The sequence below is a fragment of the Agelaius tricolor genome, unplaced genomic scaffold (assembly GCF_023055355.1).
Source record: "Agelaius tricolor isolate 1412-34295 unplaced genomic scaffold, bAgeTri1.0.p SCAF_6, whole genome shotgun sequence".
Taxonomy (NCBI): Eukaryota; Metazoa; Chordata; class Aves; order Passeriformes; family Icteridae; genus Agelaius; species Agelaius tricolor.
The window spans coordinates 39,666,608-39,688,220 of NW_027269266.1; the positions used below are offsets into that span (position 1 = coordinate 39,666,608).

Genomic DNA, 21,613 nt, shown 5'->3' on the forward strand with positions numbered 1-21,613 from the left:
AAAGGTTCCTCCACCCTCAGCACCATGAGGCTGTAACTAAAAACAACACATGACAGCAGCAGTTTTTCAACATTACTTGGAAGCTGCACAAAGAAAGTTGCTTTCCTGATCAGACCTTTGCAGCTTCCCCTGGGGCTAAGGATACAACTCTATCTCCATAAAAACTGTAGTTTGGTCTTCAGGATAACAGGACATAAGACCAGGAAAAGAGCACCATAAACCTTGCACGCAGAATTAGATCATGCCAAATGTCTGCAGTGTATTTTTTACTAGAGTTTTACAGTCTTTTGTGTCCCATTTACTAACTGCCTAAAGGCAAAAATGACAGCTTTGAAAATATTTTTTCACAACGGGGACTGAAAATAACCTATTACAGGAAGAACTCACAACCCAGAAATATTTGGAAAAAAAAAGAAAGGAAAGATACTTTGACACAGTAATAGTATTGGTTTAGTAGCAAGATAAGCTTGAGCCCATTTGCCTTCACCCTGGGGCAGGCAGGGGAAGAACACACTGTTAGTGGTATTGATTATCTGTTTAAGGGAAAACTGACACTACTTTTTCAAAGTGATCTCACATTTAATGAAGAAAAAGCACTAAATAGAACATGACACTACTGCTGCCAATATGAAAATATGCCTTTAACACTGCATGGAAATACAAACTTAAATTAAAACACAGTCAAAATTAAAAGCACAGAGCTCTAAGAGAGCCCTGATCTTGAATATAGGCTCCAGCTAACAAAACTAAATACAGGTACAGGAAACTCTGCAATTTGTCGCTTCTGCCTTCTGAACTATTGCACAGGAAAACATTTGCAAACCAGAACAGTTTCATGCAGTTGTTCTCAGAACCTCTGCAACCTCAGCCTCCCAGCAGTGACACAGCCAGCACGTCCCCTCCAGCAGCTCTGACCCAAGGAGCTGGGAGTGCAAAAGCACAGAGAAAAGCCATGTCTCAAAAGCACCTTTAATCATTCCAGCTTGGCAAGCTACAAGTTCCTTGTGTCACGTGCTGAGCCCTCAGCAGCAGGGAAAGGCCAGGAGGACACAGCCAGAACACACAGACACGTTTTGCCTCCAGCTTCCTCAGCTTCACACCTGCACAGACATCCCAGCTGAACACACTGCAGGGAGGCTGAACTACCCAACTCACCCTGGACATGCACCCAGAAATAACTTATACTCAAAAAACTACTCTGGCTATCAAACTCATTAAATGGATGCTACAATAGCATTAAGTTAATAAAAAACAATTGTAGAATCACAGAATGGCCTGAGTTGGAAGGGACCTTAAAGATCATTGCATTTCAACCCCCTTGCCATGGGCAGGGACACCTTCCACCAGACCAGGCTGCTCAGAGCCCCATCCAACCTGGCCTTGAACACTTCCAGGGATGGGGCATCCACAATTTCTTTGGGCAACCTGTTCCAGCACCTCAATACCCACACAGTAAAGAATTTTTTCCTAATATCTAACCTAAACCTATTCTCATTTTAAAGCCATTACCCCTTTTCCTGCAGCTACATGCCCTTGTAAAAAGTCTCCCTACCTCTCCCATCCTCCTCTGATCACCACTGTATGTGATGCTCCTCATGTGAGCGGAAACTGTTATGATAAACGAAATTTCTTTATGGGTCAGTATAGGTTTGCCTCTGTGCCCCTGATGGGATCAAGAGATTTTTCTCCCTAGTCAGATGGGAGGGGCTCAGAGCTGCAGTGCTGCCAAGCACATTTAAAGTGCAGAGCAAACAGCAGCAGTGACCTTCAATGTAAATATTTAACCACCACAGCAGGTTAGATATTAAAAACTGAACCCAGCTCTCTTGGCAGTATTTTTAGCACCCGGTAGCATATTTTCTGAATTCCTTGAACACCTGAATAAATACATTTTTTAATGAAGTGCTATCTCACTTGAAATGTGACTCCAGCTCTATAATTACAGTCTAAAAGAGATTAAAGGGCAGATCTGAAATACCCATGACTTGATAATACTTTTAGTATTAACCTGACTGTTTTGCATTCCATTGTTCACCGAGCTCGCATGCAAAACCTCGTTTAAATGAAGCACCACAAACACTGTGGCTGCAGCACCACATTGAACAGAGACTTGTGCTCCCTTAGGGGAGAGGAAGCCAAAAATTACACTGAGATTCAACATTTGTAACAGGTACCACAATTTGAAGTAACTCCCCACCCTGCAAAGTCTCAATCTTGAGACATCAAAAGCCAATTAACTGAAAGCTAACAGTTACTTTACAATGTGTCATTTTTACACCTGTTCATAATCATTACATTGCAACTGATCTTTAAAAACAACTGCTGGAAAATACACAAGCCATTTTTCTTCTTTTGCTTCCCTGCTGTAAGGGATGATTCAAGTTTAGTTCGAAAATGGCTATAAGTAAATACACATGTAAAGCTGTGTATAGAATATTCTCCCATTTTTAGTTTTTTCCTCTCATAACTAAGAGTTCTTTCAAAAACTTCCAATTCCTTTAAAAAAAAAAATCTAAAGTATTTATAGGCAACAATTGCACAAGGAAGAATACACCAGACCAATACTCTGGGAGGAACAGTGGATTTCGTAATCTGGTTTGTTAGGAAAAAATGCTACAGAGAAGGCTGAATTTGTTAAAAACCATTGCAGGATATTGAAATTCCCCCCTTGAAATGTCCTCAGCACCATTTACTCCTCCTTTTGACTCCAGCAATGTATTCAGAGTCACACCCCTATCCATGACCCCTCAGCCTGCATTAAAGGAAGCGATGGCCTGGCATATCACTCTCCCAGTTTGACTCTTACATGTCCCTCACTGATGCTGCAGCTTTGTGAATTGATTTCCCAGTAACACATACTGACAAAAAAACCCAGAGGAGGCTCTGGATCAATAAGCTGCAGAAGAGACACGTGGGATTTAATGCTTCCCACTGCCTGCATGGAGATCAATCTGAACAACAAATGGCACGTGGGACTCCAGGGGCCTGGGGCAGCTTTCCCATTTAAGCAGCTCTTCACCCTGTGTTTCTCATAACACACAAAGAGGAGCAAGTTATGTGTAGGATGAGCCCCACACGGGTGTTGTGCATCACCAACTGCCCAGACCCCCACAGGAAAACAGGAAATGCCAGAACTGGGCTCTTATTGTCTCAAACCTTCCAGGCAGCTGTGCTGAGCAATGCTCATTTTTCAAAGACTGGAACCATTTGCTAGATTAGGTAAAGAGTGCCATGCTATATCAAAATGGTTCTAAAAACACTGGGCTAAAAATATTAACGCAAAAATGAGTACTTAGGGAAATACTTAGGTAGCTCTAATTGCATGGAGCAATCAAGCTTTGGGACTGATAAATTTTAAGTCACTCATTTCTCAGTACTAGAAATTATAGATCTGTACATCTATTAATACATACACATACATGTATTTGAACAGAAGAAAAAAAAAAAAGAGGAAAAAACATTCATTGCTTTCTTTTAAATTTACCCTGGAAAGAGCATTGAACCTTTTACTCACCTATCAGATCTTTTCCAGTTGATTTCATTTGAGAAAAAATAATTTTTGGAAGCCTATACCTCACTACTTTTTAAAACATTTAAAATACCAGAAGTGAAAACATCAAATGTAACTAGCCACTTGACAATACAGAGCAATCCATTTAAATGTACTTTATGCTCTCTGCAAAATTAACCCATAAATCAAAGATGACACTTTTTGTTGGCTTTTGCTGCTCTGAACCAAAATCCAAGAGCAGAAAAGGAACGGGCACAGCTGACACTGAGGTGTGCTCACCACAGCACCATTACCCCACAACCAGTATCCTTTTAAAGATTCTATGGACCATGTAAAAACCATTAAATATTTATATTGACTCATCCTTTGCTAATTTAAATCTTAATGTGACCCTGTTCATTACAGCCTCATCTCCTCCCTCACTCTTTCATTAGTACATAATTAACATTAACCAGAATTAGGGATTGCACATGCAACCTAAATTCTTCTATGCAAAATACCCTCTTTTCTATTCCAGGTGGCTTTCTCATGAGGAAACTCGGTGCTGACTTCTCTGAAGAACGGGGGTTTTGTCATACAGCAAAGAAAAGTTGCAAGGCTTCATTAGCAAGCCAGATTTAGAGCACTCATAACCAGAGATGAAGAAAGGCTAGCATATAAAACAGCTCCCCACATGGATTTCCAGCAGTGCTCTCCCAATTGTTCTGCATCTCTGCAACTGGTACTTACTTTGAATCAACAAACAAAAATCACAGACAGAAAAAAAAATCTTAGTCACTTTGAGGTGTGACACACACAAAAAATCACACCACTGAGACACTGAGCTGTAGCCTTTGTGTGCCAAGACCATACCATCCTTAAATCCCCTAATTCTTTAAATTCCTTTATAAATCTTTGTACTTCCATGACATCCTATGTCAGCTTCTAACAAAAAGCATTAAAAGCAATATGCTCTATACATCTAAGGACTTGCTATAAAAATATGATTCAAAGCCTCCACAGACACATTACCACTACCATATTCTTTACACACACTATAGGTCCAAAAATTCAGTACTACTTTATTTCTGCAAATAGCCAACTGCAGTACAAAAAGCTCCACTGAACTGTTGGAGGGACACATTGGAATGTTCAAAACACACCTCAGTTGCTTGTGTTCAACATTAGGCTACAATGAAGTTTCTGGTCATTGTCACAGAATCATAGAATGGCCTGGGTTGGAAGGGACCTTAAAAATCCTCTTGTTCCAAACCCTCTGCTGTGGGCAGGGACACCTTCCACCAGACCAGGTTGCTCACAGCCCCATCCAACCTGGCCTTGGAAACCTCCAAGGACAGAGAATCCACAACTTCTCTGGCCAGCCCAGTCAGACAGAACTGTTCTGATACATATCTGACTAGAACAAGATGGTCACTCACTACCAGTAAATTATCCAAAGCATTAATTACAGTTCTCTAGCACTCTGTCTGGAAGGATGTTTTTCCCCTCTCCCATATCAATCACATATAATTTGATATAATCTGTAGTATAATGAACCTAATATTGAACCAACAGCAGAATTATTTAACCCAAGTCTCAAAACAGATGCAGGTATTTTAGAGGCATCGAGGAAACTGTCTTTTAAGTAACATGATGCCACATCTAAAATCCTTTCTGCTCTTACAAGGAGTGAAAGACCCACACATGTATGTAATTTAACTCCAGCAACAGGCAAAAAAAAGTGCTGCATGTTCATAATGAGGGGGAATTTAGGACAAAAAAAGGAGTAAGAGACAAGAAAAAATCCCAACAATAACACATGATTAGTTTGGTCATCCAATGCACAGTAGCAAAAAAAACCCACAACAATCAAAACCCAGAGATTTTGAGGATCCATGAGATGTTACTTTGTCTCTCATCAAAAGTAGGATCAGTGATATTTCATTCCCCGGAAACTCAATCTGCTTTTAAAAGATTAAAATAAGATTCTACAACCTTACCAGCTAACCTTGGTGTGTGAAGTTCTCTCCAAGGAGCTAACTTTAAGTTTCTACCTATCTTAAGTAGCTCCATATGCCTTCTGACTATCAGCACCTTTCCACAGCCCAACTCACTAACTTTGCTAGACTAATTCAGCCCATATGAAATATTGCAACTCTAATATGTCCCTAAACAGAAGGAAAAAATTTTGAAATTATATTTCACATTACTAAAATTATTAGGCCCTGCATTACTAGGCACAAAAATACAGCCTTAGATTTTCCACACTTTTAGTCCAACATCTCCTTTTTGTTGGTTCAGCAATCTATTCCCTGGTACTCACACTGACCTCAATCTACTACAGAATTTATACTTATGCAGCACATAAGAAAGAAGCATCTGCAGTAGATTCTAATTTTTGCACAGCTTGACAAATCCACACACCAACTTAATCAGGAAGATTTCCCTGGACCTAAAATAAATAAACAAAAAAAAAATTAAAGAATGTGCAGTTTCAAGAGAAGGAACTGCACATTTTAAACTGAGGCTGCCAGGCTTAGGCTTGCTGTTTTCAGATGACAGAAAAGCCTCAGTGGTACAAGTTCTTGCTGACCATTGCCAGCCCTCAACATGCAAGAGAAATGCTTGGGCTGCACTGAAGTGTCTCCATCACTTCCCAGAAATGCTGTGGCTGTGAATGCCCCTGCTCTTGCACTGCTTACATGAACACAAAGATGAATAGTAACTATGAACTGGTGAACCCAGACTTCCTCCCAGCATGCACATCACAGAGACAGCAGCAAACCTTGGAATAAAAGAGTTTGCTACTGCAGATGTTCCCCAAAGCCCGCCTCCACTCCTGGGATGTCTCCAGGATCACAAAAAAAAAAAAAAAAAAGAAAGAGCATAGGGAGGAATTGATTCTCACAAGCACACATTAAACAATCCTTGGGGTGAGTAAGCAGTTAATTCTTAGACCCTTTCTCTCTCAAAACTGGGACACATCAGGACTTTGAAGTCTTAAAAAATCCCCACAGTAGACACCCCCAATCCCAGGGAACTGTGTGTGCTAGCAGCAAGAGAAAGAAATTTCCCTACTCCTACATAATCATAAGTGACTTTGTGTTTAATTTTATTTCCATTAAATAGTTCCTTCACTCAGCAAAAGAGTACTAGAAACGAACATGTACCAGAAAAATGCAGAATGTTAAGCCAGTGACTCAGACTGGCAGTAGTACAGGCAGGGGACAGACAGACAGACCAATTTCCGTTCTGACACTCCCTTGCCAACTTCCTTAACTCTGTACTCAAAGCAAAATACCTAAGTCATGGGAAGAAGGAAACACATGTGCTAACACAGACTTTTATCACAAGGGTATCAAAACCAGTAGTAAGGAGGTTTCATGCCTCTTCTATTAAAAAAAGGGAATATATTGCCATCAGGGAAGGAGCAACTGTAGTCCTTTCCACTGGTCTTTAGTTTTAGATAGTGGAAATAGCAGAATATATTTGTATTTTTTCACCATAGTTATTTTGTTGCTATTAATAAGCAAAGCCAAGCCACTGCATTTCTGCATTTCCCACTCCACTTTTTTACTGCCATTAATACCACAGTATTTAACATAATGGTGACAAAAAGAAGCAAGTTGTCTTCATACTTCTGAGACTACAGTCCAAAAACTATTTAAGACAAAACAGTAAAATCCATACATAGCATCTTACCCTCAAACAGCCAAAAGGACTAAATTGCTTAGAAACACACTTCTCTCAATGCATTAACAGTCAGTGACAACACTGGTACAAGTGTGTGCATCAGTTCAGATCATCCATTAAGGATTTGTTATGACTCCCTGTATTTCTGAACTCAAGTTGGGCAGTGATTTATCACAATGTACACTGCATGTGTAGGATATAGAAAAGCAGGATTCACACCTCTACTATGTGACTTTCTAGAAAGCTTATGTAAATAGACTAACTTTGCAAACACTACAGAAATCATGATTCTTTGCAGAAACTATGAAAAACAAATGTCAGGTTTATGCAAAAATGAGTTTCTTCTCATTGCTTTGTTCCAATAATGAACACCAAATCCCATATTACTTTGAAAGTGACCAAAAATGATCTCACAGAATATGCCATAATTTGTCATTTGCTATTATGACTTAATTGTTTCTGAAGTCTGGTCACATAAATTAACAGTCTCATCAATATAAGCACACATTTATATATGCAATGTTCATTTCACATTCTGTCTGGACAGCAAAAGGTTATATGAAACCTACAGTTTTAATTCCAAACTTCACAAAAGCAAACAGTCATAAGGTTCAAATGAAAGGTCAGAGGGAGAGCAAGTAGGAAAACATTTGGATTTCTGTTGACACCCAGAAATATTAGCTAAAAAAAAGCAGAATAAAAGCACATTTCTTACCTTCACCTACCATAGAAACACCTATTGACATGCCCATGAACTTGCTTTTGGTCCATACGTGAGCGTTCACACACATTTTCTTCTCTTTGCACTCACAGTAAAAGCAAGATACTGGTGGATGATGAGACACTTGCTCAGCTACAAACCTCAGCTTGTAGCACGAGGACTGGTCCTGGCCAAGCTCCTTGGCTGAGTCCTTAGAAACCGTGGAGGCACCATTAGTTCTGAATGCTTTCACTTTATCTCTAGGCACATCCCACGAGCAGTGAAAGGTTTCACCAATTATAGGGTTATAGGGCTTCTTGGCAACTGCTCCCTTTCGGCCTTCGTGAAAAGCTGTTAGATAATACTCCACAAAGCAGATAATTCTTTCCTCGGGAGTGGCTCCAGCTGCAATTGACAAAAACAGGTCTGGATGGGCCATGAAATTTGCATACATCTCCAGCAGGGATCTTTTCTCCAAAATAAATGTTGGAAGCACTACCTGTATGCAAAGCAGACAAAGGCATATATGATTTCCCTGTGATCACACTACTGAGGGGAAAGGGGGAGAGGGAACAGTTAGGACAGCTGGAATTCTGACCCTGCCAAATTTTGGGATAGCATATTTCCCTCCCATTCCACAACAATTTAATTTTCTTTGCAGTGTAAATAATGAGTGAAGGAAAAAGCAGTGGCCTTGATACCCATGCAGGCTGCTTCCTATTTCATCATGACTTTCAGGAGCAGCTCACACAACAGGGATGGGCTGTTCCACACACATGGAAACCCACCTTTTCCTCTCCTCTCAGTTAACAAACCAGCCATTGTTTTCTTTGTTTACAGGACACAAAACCATACTTTGATATAAACTAATGTACACCAAATGTCAACAAACCAAACTAATCATAACCCTCCAAAATGGGAGGGCCACACCCTCCCAAACCACCAGAAGGTGAGTGTTTTATATGAACGTACCCATCACCAACCCCTAAGTGCTGGAGAATGTAAGGGGTACATCCATCCCTTCTGTCAAACATCTCTGTCCCATATTTCACTCCTGGGCCCCTGAGTACCCACTCTACACAGATTAGGTCCCTTCCAGCCTCTAACAAACCAACCCAAGGATATCCAACCACAACCAAATATCAAGTTTATTTCCAAGTATAAAGCCATCCCAAGGAGCCTTCCCAAGAGGCTGTAGGCAAGAAAGCACTCCCCATTTGCCCTAGAGTGTCATCATATGTCATGCCCCCCCACAATTCCCAAGCCAAATCCCTTGCCATCCCTAAGATCTCCTGTCTCCCCCAAGCCCATGGCACACCCCCTCAGTTTCAGATAGTTCCATGTCACTGTGGTGGGCCCCTGCATGGCTTCACTTTATTTCAGACAAGTTGAAAGACAAACTGCACAAACCATTACATTCATATCATGGGAATAGAGAGGCTCCCTTGGGCCCAGAAAAAAGCCTGGGGCTGAGCACTAGGCAGTCTGCCCTGGAGGGAGCCAGCCCCAGGTGACTTGGATACAGTCTCAAGGGCCTTCTCTAGCAACGCAGATGTTGCCAAGGTCACTCACTTCACAAGAACACTTTGTTGGAATTTTCCAGTGAAGCATCCTGGAGGGTACTGCAAGGCAAACAAGGGCTAAGGAACATAATTTATTTCTCTCCCTTCTTTGCCCCCATGCTCCCCACTTTGTGCAGGTCTGTCGCAGGGGAGCTCAAGGGTTGCTCTCATATGACCAAAAGGAATTTCTGGCACGCACAAATTTATCTTATGTGAATCCAAGTGGCTCAATGATGCCAGATGCAAACCTGCTGTCCTCTATTACAGCAATTCTTCTGCTTTCTTCTTTAAATTTTCACTGCATTTTCACTTTAAATTTTTACTTTTTCCCTTTCCCAAAAGCAAGGGTTATTTACAGCTGGCAGGGAGCCACTGTTTGTCACAAACACATTTGCTTTCCCCCTGCTGGTCCAGCTTGCCATTCTAAGTGGGACCAAAGCACAGATCAGCCCTTTTGGATCCCATGGATAATGAAATAGAAGCTTTCAAACTTTTATTAATCATTCAGCCCTTCTCAAAGAGAACTTGTAAACAGGAACAAGAATTCCAGTCACAGCAGCTCGAACAGAGTCTTTACAGCTACACAGCAAGTCACAGCACCTCCTGCAAAAAGAGAGAACTGCTGTGTCTGGTAACTTATCTGCTTATTGGCTCTCTCCTTCTGTATTTTATATTTACACACATACAGTCCTTTATAGGCTAATAATTTTTACAAGTTTAGATATAAATCAAGCAAAGTTCCATCCGTAATATTCCTCTGACTCTACTCTCTAAGCCTTGAGGACTCTACATGATTTCTGCTACCAACCTGAATGATGGAGGACCTTAATTTTACACTATATGTGGCGGACTGAGTGCTAATGACAGCCTACAGTGCTGGTGGTGTGACAGTGCTGGGCTGAGGAGATTGGTTTTCAAAATGAAATCCAAAACTTTGAAGGCAAAGCAGAAAGCAGTAGAGTTTTTTTTATTTTTAGCTCTTTAAACAATTCCATCTTATTTGCAGCATTCTCATTCTGACCAGATATTCATTATCCAATATAATCTTTAGGAAAATGCAATTCAGCAGTTGAAATCCTCAATTCAGGATCTCATTTTAATATAAATTATACACTAAAAGATCAGGGTACAAGATGGGAAAGTGACAGCAAAACATACAAAAAATCTCCCATATTTTCTGTCTAGAAGTACCAGTAGTGCCTTTGTGAGTTCACTGCAGAGACTTGAAAGGGCAAACTCATTTGAATAAACAGCACTCTGCATCTCACTGTGTCCAAGAGCTTCTCTCTGAAGACAGTGACCTTTATTAGCACAAACAGAGGAGAAGAAAACTGCAGACCATCCTTCAGATGATTTTATGGTACAACACTAAGACTGCCGTGGTCTCATCCCATTGTCATGGCCACAGAGTCTTGGTACCTCCTCCCTTAAGTCCCAGACGGGTGCTTTGCTTAACACAGCTACACCAGCACTGCCACCAGGTGAGATGTGATGAATCACTGGACTCTAACTATTGAGTTTCAAGAATCAATTTAAAATCTGAGTCAGGCCTGAACTCCAGCTCAAATGATCTTGCTTTAAAAGCCTAACTAAGCTGGAAATTAAATCCTCAATTGTGGCAGGAACGGATCCACTGAATAACTGAATTGTTTCCACACAAGGAGGCAGAACTATGAAATAAAAATATTTGACTTTTAAAGCTTACACAACTGCAGTATTACAAAATATGCCTACAAAACATTGCATTTTATTAAATAATCTCATACCCTCAAAGTTTCAATATGCAACACCACCACACACTAATACAGCACCAAAAAAATTAAAAAATCACACCAATAATTTTTTTTAATTGGCCCTATCTTGATTTCTGCAGAAATAAGAAAAACAAAAATAAATAAATTTGAAAGCGTATAACATTCTTCTTGCCAGCACTGGGCTGTTGTGCACTTGTGCTAGCACTCCAGCTTTTAAAGGAATGAGGTTTTCAACTCTTCTGCAGCCAGACAGAATGAAGTGTCCAGAAAAAAACACTTAGGACCTATGTTCTTTATACTGGCTTTGGGCAGGACTATGAATTATTTTTTTAAATTGCATAAGAAGTTAAAACTGACTAATTTTTTCCTCTGAGAAAATGCCAGCATGACAACCATTTGGACAAAAGAAACACTCTGGAAGAAATACCAAGTTGCTGAAGTCTGAAGGAAAGAAATCACCTCACCTCATTCTAAAATGTTAGAACAATCTATTCTTACTCTCTCTCGGGCTTCAGATGAAAAGAAAGCAGTTTAAGAGGCATTCTTCCATTTTCATTGAGGTTAAAAAGACAATACTGGTTGAAAACTTGATTATAACCTCCTAGGTTTGAATTCACTTAATTAGATCTGAATGCAACTGAGAAAAATGAGCACAATGTCTTAAGAATAGAGATATTTATCCCCACTATTATTTACTGTGAGGAAAAACATGGGTGTCAGCACCATTCCCTAATTTTTTCAGAAATCCAGCCAAGGTACCTCCTGCTGAGATAGCCTTCTCTTAGATGTGTAAAAGCTTTCTTTCCACTGTTATCTGTGTCATTGTGGGAATAAAACAAGCTATTTTCATGCCACTTACATTTTAAAATTGCAAGGTAAAAGAATATTGGCAAGCAAAGTAAAAACTTATGACATGAACACATCACAATGTTAATTTACAACAGGCTGACATTCTGCAGAATTACTGGCAGCTCTTTTACAAAGAATGGCAACCCTTTATTTTTAGCATATATTAATTGTGTAAAGGAAGGTAAGGGAATGCAGGGGAGTGACCACCCATCTGTACAAGCTGTTAGCATTAACTGCAATCCATTAGATGCCATTTGCCACAAAGACTGTCAGTGGGTTTTGGCCCTGTTTTTAATTTTTAAAAGTCTGAATAACAAACAATTTAGAAACTTGTCTTTTTCCCCAGCAATTCTAGTTTTAAATGAGGCTGAAAGTCCTATCCCAGTCTGAAGCATCAGTTGTGTACACATTCTGCTGCTGTGAACTGCTCCCCACCCAACTCTCTCTAGCAGCTGTTGAAGCCTATTTGGCCACCATGAAGTTTAGACCATTCTAGCAAATCCCCACACAGATTTGATACTTCACTGCAGGTGTTCTCCTTCACAGCAGTTTTTACTCCTTAACTCCTCACTAAAAGGCAAAGCAGTATGACACATTCCAGAAGGGAAGCACCTCCACAACATTAATGTGGCTGTCTTCACTGTGGGAAACTGCTGTCAGCACAGGCAAGGCCATGGCTAACATAAGGATAAGATGCTGTTTCCTGTGATATGGAATGTAAAGGTAAAGCTCATGCATCCAGAACCCAAAACCCCCAAGGGCTCAGAAAAAGCTGTTTGTTCACGTGAGTATCATGCAGCTCTCAGAATGAACCAAAGACACAGCCCTAGGGAAGACAGCACAGGCAAATGGAAACATGTAAAAACATCCTCTGATATTAGCAACTATTGTGCCACAACCACTTCCACCAGAAGGTGATGAGCATCAAGGTGCTCTGAAATCTGACTTTCAGAAGAATAATGAAAAATGGGAAGAAGTGCAGCCAACAAACCCAGCTTTATTGTCACATGTCAGTGGCCCTAAGGGCCTCATGTCAGTAAGCAAAGTTGATAAAAAAAAGCAGCCAGCTGTCCTGTATTTTTTTTTAATCCTCAAAATGGGCAGAAAAGTGATGTGCACATGTGGCATGTCTCATTAATACTTATCATATGTGTATTCATGCATCACACAGACTACAAACAGATCTAACTCTGCCATATGCCTGTTCCTCTTCTCATTTCAACATTTATCATTATCTTTAAAAACTGTGCTCTAAGAACACTACGTAAGAAACAGGTTATCATATATGTATTTACCTTCATATTTCTCTTATAACTGTCTACTCTTCTCTTATTTACAGGAATTTCTCTTACTTACATTAACTGTGTGTCTTTGGGTTTTGCCTACTCTGCCATGACAAGAAGATGACTGTGAAAACCAGGAAAGAAAAATCTTGTCTTTAGACAAAGACAAAATGTTCTGAAGACACAAGAACCACGGATAAGAAATCTTAGCCTAGTTTGAACATTATAGACTCAAGACAGCCTTAGAAAACCAACACAGAAAAGAGGAAGAGCTAAGAAAAAGTGAGAATGTAAGAAAAACAAAATCAAAAATGAACTGTATATAACCCCAGACATACTAAAATGTGAGAGGTATAAATTATTCAAAATGAAATTATGAAACTTTCATTTTATTTAGAATAAAACATTCATTTCTGTGCAGCTACTCAGCAACAGAACACAGGATTGCTCAGTCTTAATATTGTAATTATTTTAAAACACTGACAATTGTTCCAGAGCAAGCAGGAAAAGCTATATTGAGAAAACTTTATTTTGTAAAAATATTATGGTTTTTGATTAATATGTTAAAAAAATAAAAGCAGATGAACTCCTCAGAATATCAAAATGCCCATGAGAATAACTTCCTGCAAAACTACTTCAAGAATGTGCCAGAGAAATTCTCTGGTCCTTCCAAACTTTGTATTACTTGTGGAGAGTGTCAGAATGAACTCTTATTTGTGAGAAGTGGACAACAGGAGTTTTATCTGGGGGATTTTTAAGTAGAAAACCCTTGTGCAAGGAAAGGATATTCCATATATTTACAAAAATCTCCTTGATTATTTATTAAGCCCCATGAGAAGGTTTCACTGGAATACAAGACTATTCAAAAAGAAGCACTCCTTCCTTCCTTAACATCTACCTCATTTCCCAAACTCCAAGGACTGAAGGGAAAATTTCTCAGACACTGTAATCTCTTTGCTCATATCAGTATGGACAAGCTTGTGACAATATTGGTTCTAGGATCAGAAGAATGCACAGAAGGTTAAACCAGTGAGCTGCTCAACACTGACAAGAACTGATACACTGAAGACTGTCATTTCTTTACCAGCATGGGGTTTTTCTGAAGCTGACTTGCAATTAAATGGAATCCAATCCACAAAGCAGTTATGTGAACATGTATATCCTTCATCCCTACAATTGCCATTATTGTTCCTCCAACCCCCAGTGCACCCTGACATACTTGTGGGTTACATACACAACATATGGTTACTCTGAAAGTAACTCTCTGAAAGACTTGCAAAAAAGTAAGAAAGAGTTTTGGAGGATTTTTTTCTTCTTCTTTTTTTCCTTCCCTCCCCCTCCATCTCTAAAATATCTGATGTGGCCACTTCATGTGAAAGCCTGCCTAGCAAGAGAGAGTACTCCACAGCTCTCAGGGACCACATTTTTATAAAGAGGAAAATTTCACTGCCCACAGGGGCAAAACACACTCACAATAACTGGCTGTGCACATAAACACACAGAAGAAAAAACAATAGTGAACAGATATAAAAGAGATACAGTGTTCCTACCCTGGTAAGGTCCATGCCAAGTTTGAGCTGAGAGATGAGATGGAGAATTACACTGCGTTGATCATCCATGACTCCTAAATCCTCCTCTTCATTATCTTCAGTATCTGTCATTTCATCTTCAACTAGGATCAACTCAGAAGCTGAATGCTGAAATGAAAAGAAGCATCACCATCTGGACAAAAAGACAGAAAATGGGTATTTTCCACCACTATATATGTTTTAAAATGGAGCTGTCTTGATGGAACTGAAGACAGTATATGTTAAAGACAAGAAAAGATACATAGTCAAAATAAATAAAAAATCCAGTGATGGGTTCATAAAGCATTTTGATCCGTTTCCCAGAATGAGAGTACTAAGTATGAGATGCTAATTTACACATTCTCTTCTCATATTTATACTGCAGTCATGTCAGATAAATCTCATAGCATATTTAAGTAACAAGTCATCTTTTCATTAAATAGAAACATGCAGTTGAAAATGAGTCTTCAAGTTTGTTTCATAAATCTCCCCAGCAAATATTCATAGATGCTGCATGACCCGATTTCACAGGTTTTTTCCTTTCTCTATCCAATTTCAAAGTTAGATATTTAAGAAAGTCAAGATATTAACTAAAGAAGATAAAAAGACAACTATAATTAAAGAACACACCTTTGAAAAAAACCCAAAGACATAAGATTTTGGGAAGTAGAGCAGTGCCATAACTCTTTATAACTATTGCAACACTTCATCACCTTACAGCACAACGCCTGTGCTGCTGAGTTTCCAAAAATACAAGCTGAATATCAATAGACAGGCACCATGCCAGTCCCTTCAAGAGGAACTTTACAGCAAAAGGGATAATGACTTGTGATATTTTGTTTTTCCTCAGGGTTTACAATGTATAACTAACAATAATCCAAACAGGTGGTAGTTACTTTGTTCAAGCCATTGAAACCACTCTGCAAGCCTTCCAGATATGTATTCAAGTAAGCTTCTTGTACTTCAAGGGAAAAAAAAAACTGGGTTATGTAGATGAAAAATTACAGCCCAGCATGTCATTATTGCCCAAAGATTCCATGCTGTAAATGAGACAACACTCCCTGTAAAAGTTAGCATTCTTTCATGCTAAATTGCATTTCTGCAGGAACAGCTAGCTCATTACATAAAACAAGAAATTTTTCATCTCAGTGTGGAAGCCTACGCAACTGAAAAGTTTCACTAAAACCAGCTAATATCCAGAATTAGGTTTCAAAGGAATATTTCTGAATGATCACATTAGAGACCCCTCAGGTGAACTGCAGCTTGTGTAAGGGGAGTTTCTTTGAAATTAAGTTACTACAGAGGTTTCCAAAATCTGAATAAAGTACTTTCTCTATTTTTTTTTTTAATTACTTAAATGTTTAGGTAGCTATTCCTAAAATAATAGCTCTTTGGTGAAACCCAATGACATCTGCAATACACTTTATAGTTGCTTTATTTAGAAAGTAGAATATGTAGATTACATAAAACAGAATCTGGTGAGCTGTAACCTCAACAGCTTGGAGCTTTTCAAAAGGACAAAACCACACTTTCTTCTTCCCACTCCCTTGGAAAATAAAAGGAGAGAAGATAAGCCCTTTTCTCCCAAAATGCACAGCATTATTACCCAACTGACGCCTCACTGACAAGTTCAATTAACATAAAACCTGACAATCTCACACAAAATTATCAGTCGGGGAGGGATAAAGCACTGAAGCCTGGCAGAGTCATACAGGCTATGATTTATTTGGAGGTAGCAGGGAAAAAGCAGTATCAGAACTTACAGGAGATGCTTCCACAGGAGGCTTCCCTTTGATGCAGCTTGACCTCATTGAGAGCACTGAGCAACCGAATAGGCTCTGCTGCCTCTGCCATGAACCGAGCTTGCGGCAAACAAGCTCCAGCAGGAATTAACAGCGCTACAAAAAAAGCAAGGGAACCTCCCCTCCTCACTCCCACCCCCTCTTTTTTTTTTTCTCTCTTTCTTCTCTTTTTTTTTTTTTTTTCCAACTGAGGGGTTGGAGAGTGTGCACCGGATGGCAATCTGCTCCTTGCGTTTCCAGTCACATGGCATTGAGATCAGTGAGCTTAAATGCACGCAGCTCCAACTGGGAAATGGTGCTGCTGTTCCCAGAGGACATCCTGATCGGCGGCTCTCCAGGAGGGAGGGGAAGGGGCACAAATTTGTGTGAGTGTGCACAAGTGGGAGACAGAAAGAGGACAGAAAGAGAACAGAAAGAGAACATGCCAGCAGGTAACATCTTTTTACATGAACATGTAACAGCTGCATAGCCTTAAGTTGCTAACAGCATCAGAAAACAAACAAATTACCCATTACCAGTCTGCAGACTAAATGACATACTAAGAATTTTCTTTTTCTCCCAAAGACTGCACATTTACCCAGGGCCAGAAAATCTTCTTTCCTTCTTTCTTGATGAAATAGGTGTTAGGCTTTCCTTGCCTCTTAACTGTTACTAACAAAATAGCAAGCAACTGAGAATATTTTGTGAAGTTACCCCTCCCTGCTATGCTGCAGAACATCCACGGTCAGAGCAAGCCACCCTATGGACACTTGGGGTGCTCACTAAAGTAGCATTTGCATTGTTCTAAATGAAAGCCCTTCTGATCATCAGAGAGGATGAGCACAATGTAACATTAAGATCAATCGTGTTTAATAGCACACTGTAAAGACTAAAATCTTAATTACCTTAACTATCCCTATTTTAAGGACTTGTGCAAGGTTACCAAAAAAACCAAACTCTGCTATTACAGTCATCAACACACAAGTGACCTTCAGGGAATGACATGCAGACAACTGCGCTTTTCTCACTTTCCAAGGAGAAGAATTTAAGGAAGCAGTTTACAATTTGTGCTACGGGAACTGAAGAGCAGTCATCTTCAGAAAGCAATATCCTTTCTATATTTCCCTCTCTCCTCATTAGCTGTTCTGTGTCACTATTAAATAAGTTTATAGGAGCACAAAAAGTAACTTTGACTAACACATTTTCTTAAACCAACATGTAAGCATGTAACAACCACACCGTGTGAGTGAACGCATGCAGTAACAAAATACAAAGCTGATGTATCTTTAAAGTGTCATAAAAGTTCAACCATTCTTTAATTCTTTTTCTATCCATGAAAATAGCATGCAGTTTAGTAGTATCCAGTGCGTAAGCATTCAGCAGAATGCAAAGGATTATGTGGACTGATTATCCTTTAACAGCAGCTTTTCTGAATTATCAGACACAGACTTTTTTTTACCTTGTCCTGTAAAACGTAACTGCACAACTGACCTAGGAAAGCAGCGATCTGCTCCACCCCTGCGTGGTCAGAGCATAATGTAAAAGCTATTGAGCTGTGCACTGCCCAGCTGGGGAATGAACAGCACAGCCTGGCTTAGGTGCTGACCCTGAGAAATCCAATACTGAACCAGCTACAAACAACCACAAAAAAGGGGCTTATATATAAAATCATTTAAATCAAAATTGGTTTCCAATACTGGGCTGAAGCACCAGCATTTTTCAGAAAAATCTGAAGAGAAAATAAAAGATAATTTCTAAAAATCCCAGGAAGAGATGCACTTCAAAGTTTAAATGCCAAAGACATGAAAATACACACCGGCAGAGAGCTATTTTAAACAGGTCACCTCATTAGAACTGAGATCGATTAATTTAGAGAGGTCATCTGCGGGGACACAAAATGGATGTTCTAGTCAGCAGTCTCCAACAGAAAACATGCTGATTCTTTTTTAACAGATGAAATCTGTAAAGGTAAGAAATAGTTTCTGAAGGAAACATTCTGCATTTTACAAAAATGCTTTTAGGAAAAAGCACACTGACAAGCCTGGGATAGAATCACAGAGTCAAAAGCTATATTTCTGTGAAAGGGCAAATGTGTCTCTGTCCTTCTACAGCTTCTTCCACAAGTTAATTTTTCAAATTAACTGCTGTGCTGGAAATTAACTGTTAGGTAATTAATACAGATATACAGCTCAGAACTTCATTTTCCAACATACTTCACAAACCATACAGTGCAACAATACATTCAAGAATGACCTGGGTCTCGTCTTGGTTAGATTTTTGAGGGGAAGAAAGGAACACACAGAATCAGAGTCTCATTTAGGTTAGAACAGACTTCTTGGTATCTTCTTGTCCTTTACCTGCTCAAGCAAGTGCATGTAGAACCAGTTGCCCAGCTAAGTTTTGATTATCTCCAAGGATGGAGACTCCACAACTTCTCTGGGCAACCCACGCCAGTGTTCAATGCTCTCCACAACAGAAGTGCATTTGCTGGTGTTCAGATTCACTTCCACTGGCTCTTGTTTTGTCACTGGGCACTATTGAGAAAAACCTGTCTCCCTGTTCTTCACTCCCATGAGGTATTCATGTATATTGATAAGATAGCCCTGAGCCTTCTCTTCTGCAGGCTGGACAGTCCCAGCTCCCTCAGACCCTCCTCATGGGAAGGATGCTCCAGAGCCTTTCTCATCTCTGGGGCCTGTGCTGGACGTACCCCATTAAGTCCATGCCCCTCTTGCACTGGGGAGCCCCGAACTGCACACAACACTGCAGATGTGGCCTCACCTCTGCCAAGTAGAGGGGAAGGATCTCAACCTGATGGCAACACTCTTCCTAATGCAGCCCAGGAAGCTGCTGGGCACACAAAAACATTTTTGTTGGTCCATGGTCAGCTTGCTGTCCCCCAAGATCTTTGCAGAACTGCTTTCCAACCAGATGGCTTCCAGCCTGTACTGGTGCAAGAGTTTACTCTCAAATATTCTCCAGATAACAGGAATTGGCACTTCCCTGAGCTTATCTTTAAGAGACTCCTCTGTGTCCAGACTGCCAAGATCTCTCTCTCTATGGCAGCACAATCCCCTGGCTCATCAGCCACTCCTTCCAGGTTTTTCATCACCTACAAACTTCTCAGGAGTGCACTCTGCATCATCATCCAGGTCATTAATGAAGATGTGGAACAGTGCCAGTCCCAGTATGGACCCCTGAGGTACACCACTAGTGAGTGTCCTCCAACTGGACCTTGTACCACTGATCACAACCCTCTGGGCTGAGTTGTTCTGTGAGGATGTTCAGGAAGACAGCGTCAAAAGCCTTATCAACATTAAAGCAAACAACATCCACTGCCCTCCCCATAAGCACCAAGCTAGTCACTATCATTGTGAGGGGAATCATGCTGGTTAAGCATGATTTTCCCTTTGTAAGTCCATTAAGACTACTTCTAATTGTCCTCTTGTCCTTTATGTGTTTGGAGATACCTTCCAGGGTTAGATGCTCCACCACCTTCCCAGGGTCTGAGGAAAGGCTGAAAAACCTGCAGGATCCCAGATGTTACCAGAACACCCAGAGAGTCCCTTCTTGCCCTTTTTTAAAAAATTAATGACATTCACTTTCCTCTAGTCTACACAAACCTCTCCCAAATTCCATAATCTGTTAGAGACCCTGGAGCTGTATATGTGCAGCTTAAGTGCCGCACATATACAGCTCCATATGCTGTTCCCCCTCCATGAAGGGTCTGTCTACCTCCACATTTTCCCTCTGATCTCAAAGTCTGTTACCAGTAAAGGCCAAGGTAAAGAAGGCATAGAGAAACTCAGCCTTTTCTCCACCATGACAGTAAGCAGAGACAGTGTATATCCTGAGATATCAGGGACACGTATCTCAGGGACACACTGAGGACCTCATATTCTTCATATAATTACAAAAAAGTATTCTAAGAATCTTCATTTAGGCATGAAAACATTTTTATGTACTATAAAAAGGACTGTAGTCAGGAGCAAGAAGATGAATCTTAGGAACTTGAAACATCCAGATAAAAACATACCATTTTGTAATATTCCAAGGGAAGTATTCTTTAAGTCCTTCTATGTTCAAAAAAATGCAAAAGATTGTTAAAAAGCCCCTATTTAGAAAACACCTCTGCATCAAGAGGAAGATGGAGTAAGTTAGAAGAAATATTAAACAGAATTAGCATTCTCAAACTAGACAAGGATTGTCGTATTTTCCACCTAGTCCTCTAATTATCTTTGGTCCCTATTACTGGATATAAAAGTTAAGGGCCTCATTTTGATTTTCAGATTGCCTTCAGTAATAGCATAGGTTTGCAAGCATCATTTACACTTCCATTTGTGTAACTCAAAAGCTTGCAAGCAGGTTTTCCGTGGGTGTAAGATTAAATATAACTCCGTAAGGTCAGGGAGCTTTAGCACATTTACACTAATGCAAGAAATGGGCCCCGTAAGATTTTCACCGGTTTCAATACTAAAGTTAGAATTCTTTTTGTAAAGCACATACAGTAAGAACACCCCAAAGTAGTAGCATATAATGAGCTGTTAGCTTCTTGCAGGGCTTGTCACCAGATCAGAAGTGACATAACTGCACTAACTTCACTTGTCTTCTTCCACTGGGCACCCCACATTTAATTGCACTTATTGTAGCATGCACCTGGCAGAAAAGCATGAAAGCTTACTGTACGCATCCCTTATTAGCAGTGATCAAATGTAGCTTGTGCTGTAAGTTGAACTTATTAAAGCATTTACATACAGACTAGCATATTGTCATGCTACTGGTTGTCGTGGGCTGTCCCTGGCTAGGAGCCAGATGCCCACCAAAAGCACTCCTTCACTCCCTTTCTCAGCTGTGCAGAGAGAGAAATACCATAGAAGGCTCACGGGTTGAGTTAAGGACAGGAAGAAATCACTCACCCATTACCTCATGGCTA

The 21,613-nt window shown here is 40.1% G+C and overlaps 1 protein-coding gene across 2 annotated transcripts in view; it reads right to left on the bottom strand.

Annotated features, from left to right (window-relative positions):
• OSBPL10 (oxysterol binding protein like 10) overlaps positions 1–21,613 on the bottom strand; it is a 113,335-nt gene that overhangs the window by 7,899 nt on the left and 83,823 nt on the right. For both annotated transcript variants that reach the window (XM_071429428.1, XM_071429427.1), the window contains exons 7-8: positions 14,882–15,028; positions 7,899–8,382 (exon numbers count right to left, since the gene is read on the bottom strand). In XM_071429428.1, the coding sequence (XP_071285529.1) occupies positions 7,899–8,382; positions 14,882–15,028 (631 nt within the window). The remainder of the gene's footprint in view (positions 1–7,898; positions 8,383–14,881; positions 15,029–21,613) is intronic.